The sequence below is a fragment of the Berghia stephanieae genome, chromosome 12 (genome assembly GCF_034508935.2).
Source record: "Berghia stephanieae isolate SIO BIC M18660-M18661 chromosome 12, UCSD_Bste_1.3, whole genome shotgun sequence".
NCBI lineage: Eukaryota > Metazoa > Mollusca > Gastropoda > Nudibranchia > Aeolidiidae > Berghia > Berghia stephanieae.
In genome coordinates, this window is record NC_088371.1 from 27,870,643 (window position 1) to 27,885,642 (window position 15,000).

General features: G+C 41.1%; 1 protein-coding gene across 3 annotated transcripts in view; it reads left to right on the forward strand.

The window, feature by feature from the left end:
* The window catches only part of LOC144958391 (uncharacterized), a 102,010-nt gene that overhangs the window by 41,291 nt on the left and 45,719 nt on the right, over nt 1-15,000 (forward strand). The window contains exons 1-2 of one of the 3 annotated variants that reach the window (XM_078890385.1): nt 6,029-6,143; nt 6,706-6,974. The exons of 1 other annotated variant lie outside the window; for it this stretch is intronic. In XM_078890385.1, the coding sequence (XP_078746511.1) occupies nt 6,935-6,974 (40 nt within the window). In that variant the 5' untranslated portion in view covers nt 6,029-6,143; nt 6,706-6,934. Of the gene's footprint in view, nt 1-6,028; nt 6,144-6,705; nt 6,975-15,000 lie in introns of those variants that run through there. One more of the 3 variants, XM_078890386.1, reaches the window with a different exon arrangement.

Below are 15,000 nucleotides of genomic sequence, written 5' to 3' on the forward strand. Positions count from 1 at the left end.
AAAACCCACCCAATTATTCGTCCCGACAGGGAAAGGGGGGGGGGGGGGGGGGGGAGGGGATGGGGGTCAATCTGCTAACGATTGGCGAAGCGATGGTTTTGAAGAAAGATGTTGTACGTTGATACTCAGGTCTTTGATGATTTGTAACAAGTTGGGGCCAACCCTTTTTTTTTCCTTTTCCTTCTTCTTCTCCTCCTCGTCTTCTACCCCCCCCCCCCCCTCCTAGCCTCACCCTTCTCGCCCCCCCCCCCCCCCCCCCACCCCCGTCCTGTTATGATGACGATGTTAATGATAATGATGACGATGAGCATAATTCTAAGATAAGAACTATTTGCAGCCGTATAAAAGCTACACACTGCACCATCATCATCATCATCCATCATCATCTTTCATCATCATTGCCGTCGTCATCATCATCATCATTGTCGTCGTTGTAATCGTCATTTTAATTTTAAACCCGTTATTATTATTATTATTATTATTATTATTATTATTATTTTTATTATTATTATTATTATTATTTATTATTATTATTATCCTCTTGATTTACACATCGCTGCATTTCTCAATACAAAAATAGCGAGTTTCTGAATAATACAACCCACGTAAATGTAATATTATTGTTAATATTCTCTGTCATCGTGGAGGTCATTCATGCGTAACGGAGACTTTAGCAATCACGAGACGAGGCTTGATGATGTGTGTGCCTTTCACATCTTTCACCCTTGCCTCTTGCTTCACTCTAGGGTAAATAGGCTACAAAATCAACAAATCTTCTCTATGCGTGAATATTATACCCCCGTGAACACATACATACTTATATACAAGTACGTGAAAAGCATTTTGTCGCGATCGAATTAACGTGTGCATTTTGCATGACAGTCCTCTGTGTTTCAAACACACACCACCACACACCACACACCACACACACACTCACACGTAAAACACACACTCACACACGATGCACACACGGGCACAAACCCACACACCACACACACACAAAAACACCACACACACAACACACACATAGTAAAATTAGAGCATTTATCTATATTATTATAGAGCAATATCCACTCAACGTGCCCAAAGCGCTTTACAGGGGCCCCGAGACAACAGCAACGCTTAACATGTAGGACGGGACATGGCGTAATAATAATAATAATAATAATAATGATGATGATGATGATAATGATAGAAAAGTATAATATTGCCAACATACGGAAGAATGAGCCACTGGCTCAATACCCAAACTCCCTACTCGTCATCCGTCCCCGTCCCCCGTCCCCTTGCTGCGGGGAAACTTCCTATTGAATCAAGCCTCCAACGCTAAGAATTTCCGGAATGCGCGCACATTTCGTACAATTTACATATTCAATGAGGGGTGAGATGGGAGTCGTTTTTTTTTTTTGTGGTGGACTAAGTTTGGTGGTGGTAAAAAAAGGGGGGTGGGGGCGCACAGAGAGAGAGAGAGAAGAGGAGAGAGAGAGAGAGAGAGAGAGGAGAGGAGAGAAGAGAGAGAGAGAGAGAGAATGGGGGGGGGGGGGGGGGGTGGGGGGTGTTGTTTAAAAAAGCCCATTTACTCACACACTCACTTGGTAGGAGATTTAGCTGAGTCAAGATTGCCCCCCCCCCCCCCCCCCCCCCCCCCCCCCCCCCCCCCCCCCGATTGTCGCCAGGTAAATACCGAACATGCTGCTTGCTTTGCCCGCCAGGCCTGAAGTAAGGGAGGCTATTTTCAGGGCTGCCAACTATTTTTTTTTTTTTTAATTTTTAACATATTAAGTACGTTGAAAACGGTATGGGGCTGCCTGAAGCCGGTGATCCTGAAAATACTAACGAAAGAGTGAAAATGGAGAGGCTTCGTTTGGGAACAAAACAGACAATGGACGTTTCGGGTACAAACCCTTCGCGAAGTCCCAGATTTTAGAGTTTTTGCCAAGATGCGGGTTATTTAAATCGATCGATATTTGAAGGACGCGTTTTCTGGCCAAATTTTCAAATATGGGTTTTTCCAGAGTACGGCAGTACTGACTATGAAGTTGGTAGCTCGGCAGTTTTACCTGGTCCTGGATTGAAATCGTCAAGCCTTTGGGGCCGTGAGATGAATTCAATGTTTGAATCCAGCAACACGCACGACTTGTCAAGCTCTGAAAAAGATAGATGCATTAGAAAATTTGGGCCAGAAAACTCATCCTTCAAATATGGATCGATTAGAACGACCCTCATCTCAAACCCGAGACTTCAAAGAAGACTGTATTCAGTGGACACACAGTTTAATTGTACATTGGTATGCATTCTATTATCGGTATGGAATCTCTCCCTCTCTCTCTCTCTCTTCTTCTCTCTCTCTTCTGCGTGTGTCTCTCTCGTTCTTCTCTCTCTTCATCTCTCTCCTCTATCTATCTCTCTCTTCCTCTCTCTTCTTCTCCTCTCTCTCTCTTCTCTCCCCCTCTCTTCCCCTCTCTCTCTCTCCTTTCCCTCTCTCTCTCTCTCTCTCTCTCTCTCTCGCTGTCTGTCTCTCTTCTCTCTCTCTATCTCTCTCGCTCTGTATCTCTTTTCTCTCTCTCTCTCTCTCTCTCTCTCTCTCTCTCTCTCTCTCTCTCATCTATTTCACTAAGTCTCCTTTTAACTTTGTGGGGTTTTTTTCCGGGTCGAAACTCATTCCATGTTTTTAATGTTTTCAAGTGGAGAGGGGTTGCCAGATTCATTTACGCGCATCTGAATATAGACTTTATTACTGGACCGATTTGCAGAAAACTCTCAAACCTGGGAATTCAACGAAGACTTCGCCGAGTTCCAGGTTTGACAGGTTTGTTTTGGGTTGTTTTTGCCAAGGATGAGGGTCATTTAAATCGGTCTATTTGTATAGATAGAATGAAATCGACGTCACACGTTTCACTATGTAGGTCACTTTGAGCACATGTTGCAATGTGACCCAACTAAGAAGGAACGATATTGACACCAAGTTCTCACTCGATTATAGATAGAACGAAGTTGACGTCACTCAGGTTTTTGTTATTGCTTATTGCCATCCGCGTTTTTAAACTGTATTAACCAGACTATAAACGTTCATGGTTACACATTGTTTCGTGTGTTGGTCCGTTATACTTCCGGATGGCAATATTGTGAGCTTCTTAGCCAAGTTCATACTATCTAAAGGACGAATTCCCAGGCTAAATTAAAGGTTAACCCGCGTCCTTCCAGAGTACGGCGGTTGAACTGGTGAAATTTGGCAGTCTCAGTCTGCGATCTGCTTTCTAATCATGTCATGTATGCTGATGATGATGATGACACTGTCGTTGTTCTCTTTGGTGTCTCTTATCCATTTACCTATGGAAGACTCCACAAACTCTCTCTCTCTCTCTCTCTCTCTCTCTCTCTCTCTCTCTCTCTCTCTCTCTCTCTCTCTGTGTGTGTGTGTGTGTGTGTATGTATGTGTTTGTGTGCGTGTGTGTGTGTGTGTGTGTGTGTGTTATAGAGGCATTTATGAAGTGAGAGCGATACCATCAACAGGTGAAAGGTCACAGCCCTGCTGCCAACTTTCAGCGTTTTACACACCTAGTTATTTGAGTTGATGTTATCAGGATTGTCACATCTTCTGATTGCTATTATTCTTTGTTAAAACCGACTAATATAGATGGAACGAAATTGACGTCACTGAGCTCTTTGTTATTATTTTAAGACGGTCATTTTAATGACTAGTTATCACTAAATAAATTATATCAATCAGACTATAAATATTTAATGTTACACACAATTGTGTGTGTCGGCACGATATATCCGGCTGTTGTGAGTATTTTACCTAAACACATAGAATAAATTGATCGCGTTGTATTGATTCATACAATAAACAAAACATTCAAGTGCTTCCTAATTCTATATATTATATATCATTCTTCTCTATCGGTCCATGATGTTGTGATGAACAACTGAGAAGTTTCTGTTGTGTACCCAAATGGGAAATCGGGTCATGCTTTTCATGTGAAACGAACCGCCTGCAACCTGTTTTATGTAGAGTGATTAAACTCAGCCACGATAGATAGTATGCAGATGACGTCACTCAGGCCTTTGTTATTGTTTTTGCCATCCGCGTTTGTGAGTTGTTTTCACTAAACTGTATTAACCAGACTATAAAAGTTCATGGTTACACAGTTTGTGTGTTGGTTCGTTATACTTCCGGATGGCAATGTTGTGAACTCCTTGGCCAAGCGCATTCTATCTATATTATATTATAGATAGTGTGCGCTTGGCTAAGAAGCTCACAACATTGCCATCCGGAAGTATAACCTACCAACACACAAAGCTCTGTGTAACCATGAGCTTTTATAGTCTGGATAAATACAGTTAAGTGAGAATTACTCATAAACGTGGATGACAGAACAATAACAAAGACTTGAGTGACGTCATCTTCATTCTATCTATATTATATTATTATATATATTATATTATATTATATTATATTATATTATATTATATTATATTATATTATATTATATTAATTATATTATATCCAGTGAGTCCAGTGGGAACATGTACAAAAAATTGTACTGGTCAGTAATATTGATTTTAAAGTTATTTCACCTCATCGAAGACGACAAAGAAATGTTGCGATTTTCTAGGGAACCGAGTGCGCTATTCTGGATCACAGCAGTCAGAGCAACGCAGCCCTGGGATTGAGCGTGGCCTTCATAGGCTCGAACCTGGTATCTTTTGGTTACCGGGTGTGGACCATACTACTGAGTCACGCTACCCTGGACAAAATGAAGAAGAAGAAAAATAATCGGGTATTGCGTCTCTTTGAATATTGCAGGGCCTGATTTTTAACCACTTCGCTGCCCTAATACTATGGGGGGGGGGGGGGGGGGGGGGACACGTTTTAAAAAATGTGGCCTGAAAACTCGTCCTTCTTCAAATATCGATCGATTTGGATGACTCTCAAGTTGGCAAAAACTCTCAAACCTGGAACTTCGCAAAGTCTTTCTTAAAGTCCCAGGTTTGAGAGTTTTTGTCACCACTAACGTCATTTAAATAGATCGATATCTGAAGGACGAGTTGTCTGACCAAATTTTTAAATACGAATTTTTCCAGAGTCCGGCAGTTAATAATTAACTGGTTAACTTTTTTTTTTTCTTGTTTGAGTGAGTGACGTGACTTCGTTTAGGACAATATTGAGTTGTCAAGCGGGCGAGGGTGACAGGAATACCACTCAGGTACGAAAAGATTTCAAGTGTTAGTGTGTTGGTTGTGTGTGTGTGTGAGTGTGTGTATGTGTGTATATATATATGTGTGTGTGTGTGTGTGTGTGTTTGTGCACGCACGACAGGTAGGAGTAGGAGCAGCATATTATACAAGTCACGTCGGTTTCGTGAAGTTTGAGGAAAGTTAATGCGGTAGATAAGTAAAAGAAAATAATGGGAGTGAGGGAAGGGGGGAGTGGGGACTTGTCGTGTTTTTATCGTGCAGGACTCCGTTAGCTCAAGAGTCAAGAGCTGAAGGCGAGGGCCAGGCTAGGGCAACTGTGGGGAGTATGTATGGAATAATATTCAACATAATGTGACATACTATTATAGACTATATTATTATTATGATTATTATCATACGTTGGTCATCTGTCTTCTTACCTGTGTACGTGCGTGTGTGTGTGTGTGTATGTGTGTGAATGTGTGTGTGTGTTAGTGTGTGTGTGTGTGTTGTTGTTGTCTTGTGGTCGTCGTCGTTGTTGTCATTGTGTATCCTTTACATATAATATATTTATACAATAAACATAACACTCGTCAGTGTGTATTATGTTACAACATACACAATCTTGGATGGATGGATGGATGGACACTGGTCAACTAACTGGTCACCTCACTGGTCACCATTTATTTCACGCTCAGGTGTGCTATGCATATGATGTGTGTGCGTGTACGTTGTGTTTGAGTGTGTTCGTTCGTTCGTGCGTGCGTGCGTGTGCATGCGTTTGTTTGTGTAAAGGGGGTGTCGCCCCGTCGCTCTCGTTTTCTCGTCTCACTCATTCATTCGGTTCATTCTGATTTGATGTCAACCGTCCGTCCGTCTTACTTCTTCCCGCACGTTCACGTCAACAAGTGGATGGTGCATTTCGGTGTTTGTGAGCCACTTTTTGAACTGCTGAAGTGAAAGTAAAGTTTTACAAACTTCCAATATTATGTCTATTGTTTGAGTTTGGATGTAAGAATTTCGTTTTCTGTGGACAGTGGAGTGTTATTCGATGGTCTTATTTATCATTGTGTCTTTTTGAAGTTTGTCAGGTTCTTAGTTATAGGATATAAATATTTATTTTTAATTCCTGTTTTGTTTTGTTTTGAAACTGGGTTTCCAGTATAGCAATCTGCTAAATATTTGTGATGGGGTTAAGTTTTAAGGAGAATAGACTGTTTGGTCAAGACGCGTGTTAATAGTTTGAAGCTCTTTAGAGAGATGACCCGAATAATAACCAGCTTTAACCCTGAAGTTAAACCCAGGGTCGTAAGATTTCAATCACAAAGTTTATTGAAACACTGGAAACAGGGCGGATGACAATAGGAGTTCATTTTTGTTATTTTTCATTCTTTTTTTTCCATTTGGGGTAGGGGTTAGGGTGAGGGTGTTTTTTATTTGTTTTTAATTTGTTGATGTAGCCGAACTATTGTTTTGTTTTTGTTGTTTAACTTTTAATTTTTTTTTCTTTTGCCTGACTTCTAGTTCTAGATAAGTAGCCTACCTGAGGTCGAAAAACGAAATGAAAATGGACCAATTATTGAGACTGATGTTCACTTAAGACATAAGAAACGTTTGAGGAAGGATGCTTCGAGATTTGAGACTTGTATTATTGTGAGAATTCATCATCAAAACGCATCAAAGTAGGATGGTGTAAACCTGGACATAAAAGAGAGGCGTAGCGATTACAAGGGATTAAGACTGTGTGAAGGAAATGTCCAGTATGGTTACTCAGAAGCCATATCACACTCAAGGTTGGTGTTCGGATCCTGCCATTATTTGAATTTATACAAGACGATAAGTTATTGATTCATTTTATGTACCTGTACGATGTGCTTTAGTGTCACATTATCATTTTCGACATGATGTATTGAATCTGAGTCACTTATTTTGCTCTGGAGCAGGAGCCTAGTTCGAATTATTCGTAGAAGTATGCGGGTCTAGTATTATAGAAGGTTACTTTCATTTTGTGTGTGCTGGGGCGGTGGTGGAAGAGCAGGAGGAAGCGGAGAAGAAACAAGAAAAATAAAAAAAATATTCTCTGGAAAGATGCGTATTTAAACATTTGGTCACAAAACTATTTATTCCTTTAAGACATCGATCGATGACCCCCATCTCGGCAAAAACTCTCAAACATGGGACTTGGACTTCTCCGAGGTCTTTCTCATTCATTGCCTGGACCAAGATGCGAACTACTTCGCACATCAACTAAATATATTTTTAAATCATAGTGTGTGTGTGTGTGTGAGAGAGAGAGAGAGAGAGAGAGAGAGAGAGAGAGGGAGAGATCCTTCTTGTCTATCTTCACACACATATTGATAGTTGTATAGTATAACCCTACATTAACTCACTATCTCAACTCTTATCTGTCCCCGCGTCATACACATTCCCTTCACGTTATTATCGTCACAGAATAGCCAACCGTCCAAGTCATTTTATTTTATATCTTTTTTTTTTTCTCTTCCTCTTTTTCTTTATCTTTACCTGCCCTTACTTGCTGTGACATACCACCACCTCCCCCCGCCCCCCTCTCCCCCTGGCAGACTCTGCACACTCATACACACCAGTCACTCACCTGTAATCTTATCTTTAGTTCACCAACCACTTTAACCCCTTCCCCCTCCCACTTCTTACTCTCAATTCCCTCACACCCCCCCCCACCCCCTTCCCCACCCTACTTCTCATGCTCAATTCTCCAACCCCTACCCCCTTCGCGATCTACCATCCGCTTCGAGCTCAACTCAATCTCCCGTCACCCCCCCCCCCCCCCCCCCCCCCGCCCCCTTATTTCAACTCTTTTACGTTTCTTTCTTATCTTCTCCCTCATGCAGTCATCCTACGTGTGCACTGCGTTCCTTTCTTGGCTTCTCAGGTCTCACAAATCCTTTCATTTCCCTTTGAAGGACCCTACATCCCCCCCCCCCCCCACCCACCCACCCCCTTCTCAAACATTATATTATTATATCTAGACCAGACCGCCACTGCTACCTGTTGTTGTCACAGCGAGTGGCAAATAAAACTCACCGTTCCGTCGTTCACCGTACTCGATCTTCCGAACTGTTTTACTGGCGAAGCAAAACGATCTTTCTAAAACTAATTTGGTCCCCATTAATTTATAGCTATGACAAGATTTTCAGTCCGTCCAAATAAATTTAATTTTTTTTTTTTACCTGTTCTTTTTTTTTAATTCGTCAGAATTTGTCTTCCAATTCTCCACTGATCTACTCCAAACGCACAACACATCCACCCTGTAATCCGAAACTCAATGCCCCCCCCCCCCCCCCTTTTTTCCCTTTTATATATATATGAAGTCATTCAGAGCCATTAGAGCCGGAGTTTATCCTGGTTTCTATAGCGTGAAACGGACTATAGCAATTACTTGCCATCAGAAACGGCTCTTTACTAGGTAACAAATGCTTGCTACCCTTTGGGCAGGGCACTAGTCTGTCTCAAAGTACTTTCCACCCAATCACTGCTTGGTTGTCAAGGGGAGGGGCGCGGGGGGGGGGGGGGGAATCTCGATTTCACCCACGATCGATCTCGGTCCCTTTACGTGTGAAGCGAGTGCCTTATTACCGATTGAGCTATCGGGGGATCCCCCCTACCCCTCCCCTTCTGTATATTTGTGATACTATATAAGACGGTATATTGTTGTGAAATGTTGGAGTGCTTGCGTTGCTTGCTAAAAATGGAATTTATATTTTAAAATATGAGCTTTGAATGGTTATGACTTTTTATGTTTTGTTTAAGAGAATAACTATTATCGCTGGAACTGACAAAGACTAAAATGTCACGATTATGATCAAAATAACTTTTAAATCCTTGTATTATGACATCTGATTTACCCCGACATAATACCGTTTGTAGGCGATGGGTCACATTTTCTTATTGCTGTCCTCTTCTGGTTCAACCCAATCTCCTCAACCGCCACCACCACCTCCACCACCGCCACCGCACCACCACCTCCACCACCACCACCTCCACCGCCGCCACCGTAACCACCTCCACCACCGCCACCACCGCCCCAGATTTCAACGTGTCTTATCGATGTGTGCATTGCTGTTCATTTCTCGTGTCCCTATAAGGGCTTTCTACTTTAATAACTTATCTCACCAACCAACCAACCAACCCACACACACCCTCCACTCTTGGTAGTAGCCCTCACACAGTATCATCTCATACATGATAATGCCCTCACATTTTAAATGGCGACTCCACGCCTCAGTCTATGCTCCAACCATTTACCCTCTGGCAGGTCTGCCCAGTACTAGGAAAAATTCGTAGACTTACGGAATTTTGGCTCCAATAGGATTCAATAGTCTGATGTCACGTCGTCCAGCAACGAGCAGCTTGGTACTGAACAAAGAAAATCGGTACTTTTTATTCTTCATGCTGGCTAGAACTTTTTCATGAATATGTCATGTGCCCAGAATGTATAAAATTCAAAACATGATTAGATTTATGTTTTTCTCCTCTGGATACACTTTTTTGCTCGTCGGAGAAGTATTTCATAAGGGCGTCCGCCATTGTTCCGATAGTTTAGAGCCAGTTACCTTGCGTCATTACGGGGGGAAGTGACGTCATCTGTTGAAGCCTATTTCAGAACTTAATGAGTATCTTTAAGTTATTAAAACGTATTCAAAAGGAAAGTTGATACCAACCTACGACATAATCATTTAAAGGGTTTTGAAGTGTTATCTAATTATCGTGAGGGAAGATTGTTGGTTCTTTAAGTTAACTATAGCGACTAATAAAGATCTGTATATGTGTTTCATCGACTATTCAAAAGCCTTTGATAAAGTACAACACGAAAAACTATTCAAAATTCTATCATCCTTGGACATTGATGGTAAAGATTTAAGAATATTACGGAATTTGTACTGGGAACAAGAAGCAGCAATGCGTGTTGACAACGAACTAAGCAGTTTTACACCTATTAGAAGAGGAGTTAGGCAGGGGTGTGTTTTGTCTCCAGATTTATTCAACCTCTATAGTGAAATGATATTAAGAGATATCGAACATAAGAAGGGGGTGTGTATTGGAGGAAAGAATGTAACAAATCTGAGGTATGCAGATGATACGGTTCTACTGGCAGAATCTGAACATGAACTACAAGAATTACTGGATGTTGTAGTCAGGAGTAGTGAAAATATGGGACTGGAACTGAATATATCTAAAACAGAATGTATGACGGTATCTAAAAATAATAACCCACCAGCCTGTGTAATAACAAGCAGAGGACAAACAATACAACAAGTTGAAGGTTTCAAATATTTAGGCTTCAATGTAACATCCAATGGAAAATCAGATTGTGAAATAAAGAAAAGAATAGGTATGGCGAAGAATGCATTCAACCAGCTGCATACAATTATGAAAAACAGGAATATTAGCATGAAAACAAAAATCAAAGTCCTGGATTGCTATGTACTGTCTGTGCTGCTATATGGTTGTGAGAGCTGGACCATAAACAAGACCATGGTTAAAAGACTGGAGGCAGTGGAAATGTGGTTTTACAGAAGAATGATGAGGGTGTCATGGATGGAAAGGAAAAGAAATGAAGAAATTTTAGAAATGGCAAACAGAAAAAGATCACTGATAACAAAAATCATCAAACGCCAAATGGAATTTTTAGGACACATTATCCGCCACCCTGGTTTGGAAATACTCGCCTTGACTGGAAAGATGAATGGAAAAAGAATAAGAGGAAGACAAAGAATAACGTATTTGAAAGGGATAAGAACTTGGACAGATGAAGCTGAGAAAGGTGGCGCTGCTTTAATAGAATTGGCAAGAGATAGATCAGCTTGGCGGAAGATGACCTCCGACGTCTGCTTCAGATATGGAACTACATGAGATGAGATAGCGACTACTATTTTTCACTCAATGGTGGTTGCAGTATCAGTATATGATACTGCAACCACCATTGAGTACAGACGATGCAAGTTATTTTTCATTATATTTTATTTTTTTCCACGTTTATTTGTGTATTGTTGTGCTGACGAAGGGTTTGTACCCGAAACGTCCATTGTCTGTTTTGTTCCCATACGAAGCCTTTCCATTTTCACTCTTTCGTTAGTATTTTACGATCATCGGCTTCAGGCAGCCCTTACCGTTTTCTACCGTTACTGTTGTCACAGCACTCACGCATCATCTTCTTTCGACCATCACGTCCTAGCCCGAGTAGCCGGAGCCAAGCTCCATACTAGTTAGCAGCTATAAACTCACACAGTCTGTTTATTGACCATCCCGATAATTTTGTATGTCGTTTTCAGATCTGTTAGACCAAAATCTTAATTCTATAATTGACTCAATGTTCACAGTTGTATTTTAAGTCAGAAATTTGATCCTCGGGTTAAATGCAGCTCACATAATAAACAAAACAAAACAATTGGTCCTTTCGGACTATCCGGGTCACGGAATCTTTTTGTCTGTGCTGAATCTTGAGCACATCCCTGTCCGCATATTTTTATTTTGCTTTTGTTTTGTTTTGTTTGTTTTTGTTTTTTTTTTAATGAGATAATAGGATATCATCCGTATTTATTCGAAGCCATCGTAAACTTATAGATAGTATGCAGATGACGTCACTCAGGCCTTTGTTATTGTTTTTGCCATCCGCGTTTATGAGTTGTTCTCACTAAACTGTATTAACCAGACTATAAATGTTCATGGTTACACAGAGTTTGTGTGTTGGTCCGTTTTACTTCTGGATGGCAATGTTGTGAACTCCTTGGCCAAGCGCATTCTATCTATAGCCTGACACTGACCAACAAATTTCGTCGAGAGACTTGTCTTTGGCCACAAAAGAAAACAAATAGTGAGTTGTATTCAATAGTTCAACCAATGGGATCACTTGTTTTCTTGAGAACCACATTAACGACAACTCACTAGCCCCTGCACAAAACTTAAATAATGACGTCAAACTTCAAGTCCAGTGTCAGGCTATTAGTTAACGATGGCTACGATTTATTTCATCTCGCAAAGCTTTTTAAAAATAATGTATTTCTCTTTCTCTTCGCCTGTCCGCATCGCCCCCAGGCGTACCGGTGTACTGTAGTAGATTTTCTGTGACAGTCCGAGAGGCGTAGGCGAGTGCGAGTGGCTACTCTCTCTCTGGCCGTCGCTACCGTAAATAGGCAGTAGCGTATAAAGAAAACTTGAGAAGTGGAGTTACTGCTTTCTTTATTCAAGGATAATAATTTTTATAGCCTGTACTTTTTATGATGTTTGGGTGATGGGAGAGGGGGTGGGGAGGAGGGAGGGGGGGAGGTATTACGGTACAGGTTAGTTATAGTTCGTCTTTTTTATTTTGTTTTGGCCTTTCTTGAATCCCCCCCCCCCCCCCCCCCTCACCCTCTTGTCGCTCGCCACTCTCCTCACCTTTCCACCGTCTTGCCCCTGCCTACTCGTCACCCCCGTGCGTTTTGTTGGTTTGGAAAGTTAGTGGATCGAGCTCAACCTTGTGCTTTTAAAAAACTCCTACCTTTTCTCCCCCTGGCTATTTTCAAAAAGAAAAGAATTTCTTTGTTGCGACGTTATAGAGTTGCACATTCCTGAGCTGTCCGGCGTTGTTAGATTGTCAGTTAGTCGTGTCGTGTAGTCAGCTCCCCGAGCCTGAGAGTGAGAGCGCCGATGGACTAAATATAATATAGTGTTCTACTGTATTTTGTATCTTGTGGTCAAAATGCGCGCGTTGAAAAACCTTTTGACTCAGGAAGGATGGGGTTTTGTTTGTTTTGTGTTTGTGTTTTAATTGTTTTGTTTCTTTTCGTTTGTTGCTTGTTTTAATTTTGTTTTTTGAAGAAGTGTTACAATGGAAGTCCAGCTCTCTCTCTCTCTCGTGCACTGCCCCCCCCCCCCCCCCAATAAATAAATAAATAAAAAAGATTAAAAGATCAAGAAAATCTTATGTTCGTCTTGATTTGGCCTTTTTATTAAAATATGTTGTTTAGTCAGTGTATAAGATAGTAGAGCAGATGTGAGTGATGTAGTATGTCAGGCGTGATATCGGGCTGATCATATATGCACACGAGCCTTCACTGGCCAGATCTTAAACGACTGGCGCTTTTTCATTTGGGTCCCGCTCGTCGCTCTCCTGGTGCCGTTCTCAAAGACACATAATATTTAAAGTTTTGGTAAGAAAGCTTATCTCATCCTTCAAATATCGATCGATTAAAATGATCCTGCTCTTGTCAAAGCCTCTCAAACCTGGGACTTTGAATACTTTTTTTGTTGTTGATTTTTTTTTTTTTTTTTTTTTTTTTTTTTTTTTAGTATGACAGACCAAGAAAGTAGTAGTGACAATGATAGGGTACGAGCCCGTGTCGCGTCGTTCTATTGCTCTATAGATAGTATGCAGATGACGTCACTCATGCCTTTGTTATTGTTTTTGCCACCCGCGTTTGTGAGTTGTTCTCACTAAACTGTATTAACCAGACTATAAAAGTTCATGGTTACACAGAGTTTGTGTGTTGGTCCGTTATACTTCCGGATGGCAATGTTGTGAACTCCTTGGCCAAGCGCATTCTATCTATTGTGGAGTCAATGGTGTCGGGTAAGAGTAAAGACGAACCCAGCCTGTAAAGGTTGGATAGACTGGAAATCCACGACACAGGACGCGAGTAGAAAAGTCTTGTTATGATACACTCTAGTGGAGGGGTAAAGGGGGGGGGGGGGGGGGGGGCATGCTCACACCTGCATCGCAAAAGAACGTTAGTTGCGGGGTTGGGGAGGTTGGTGGGTAGATTAGTTTTGTGAAGGACGGACGGAATGTCTTTTTAGGTTTGCCTGTTTGGAGTGAGATTATGAAAATGGCGCCAATGCCATTGTCATTGGATACACGACCCGACTTGCACGAAGGTCGTTGTGAGTGGAATGGCTGCTGGGGTATGACACTCCCCTAGAGTTATCTCCCGTGTATTGTTACCACGACGTCCACGCCTACCCAGGCATTCAATTCAGTCATTCCAACAGGTGCGCATTGCTCACATACCGTAGGCAAACGGGCTGCACGTGAATTTCTCTCTCTCTCTCTCTCTCTCTCTCTCTCTCTCTCTCTCTCTCTCTCTCTCTCTCTCTCTCTCTCTCTCTCTCTCTCTCTCTCTCTCTCTTGTGCGCGCGCGCGCGAAAAAAAAAAAAACACAAGTTTTAAAACTTTTGTCCAGAAGGAAGTCCCAAGTTTGAGAGTTTTTGACAAGGTGACAGTCATTTTAATCCATCGATGTTTGAAGGGCGTGTTTTCTAGCCATCATTTCAAAAAAAATTGTTTTGTTTTGGGGTTTTATTTATTTTTGTTTGTTGGTTTGTTTACAGTACGACACCACATTTATATTTTTAGTCAGAAAATTTTTATTTCATGATATCGATATCGATATATATATATATATATATATATATATATATATATATATTATATATATATATATATATATATATATATATATATAGACGGTCCCAACTTATCGCAAATCCAGGCTTGCCAACCAGTATGATTTCTCATATTTTAATACGCTTTGAGGTCCAAATTATGATAATATAATGGGAGTGTTGACTAGAATATGCTCAATACAAAAAGTCAGAGTCTGTAACAAAACAGGGGAGAAAAGAATAAAAGTAGAATAATTGAAGATCATAAATTTGTCTTCACTTAGATGAGAATCTGAATGGCCAGACAGATGATTGTCATGAGAATTGCAATATCTTCTCACCCCCAACTAGCTTGATACGTCTCCATAAATTCAGCGAATGTTAAATTTGACATTTTTGATGGTTACGCATGTTGAA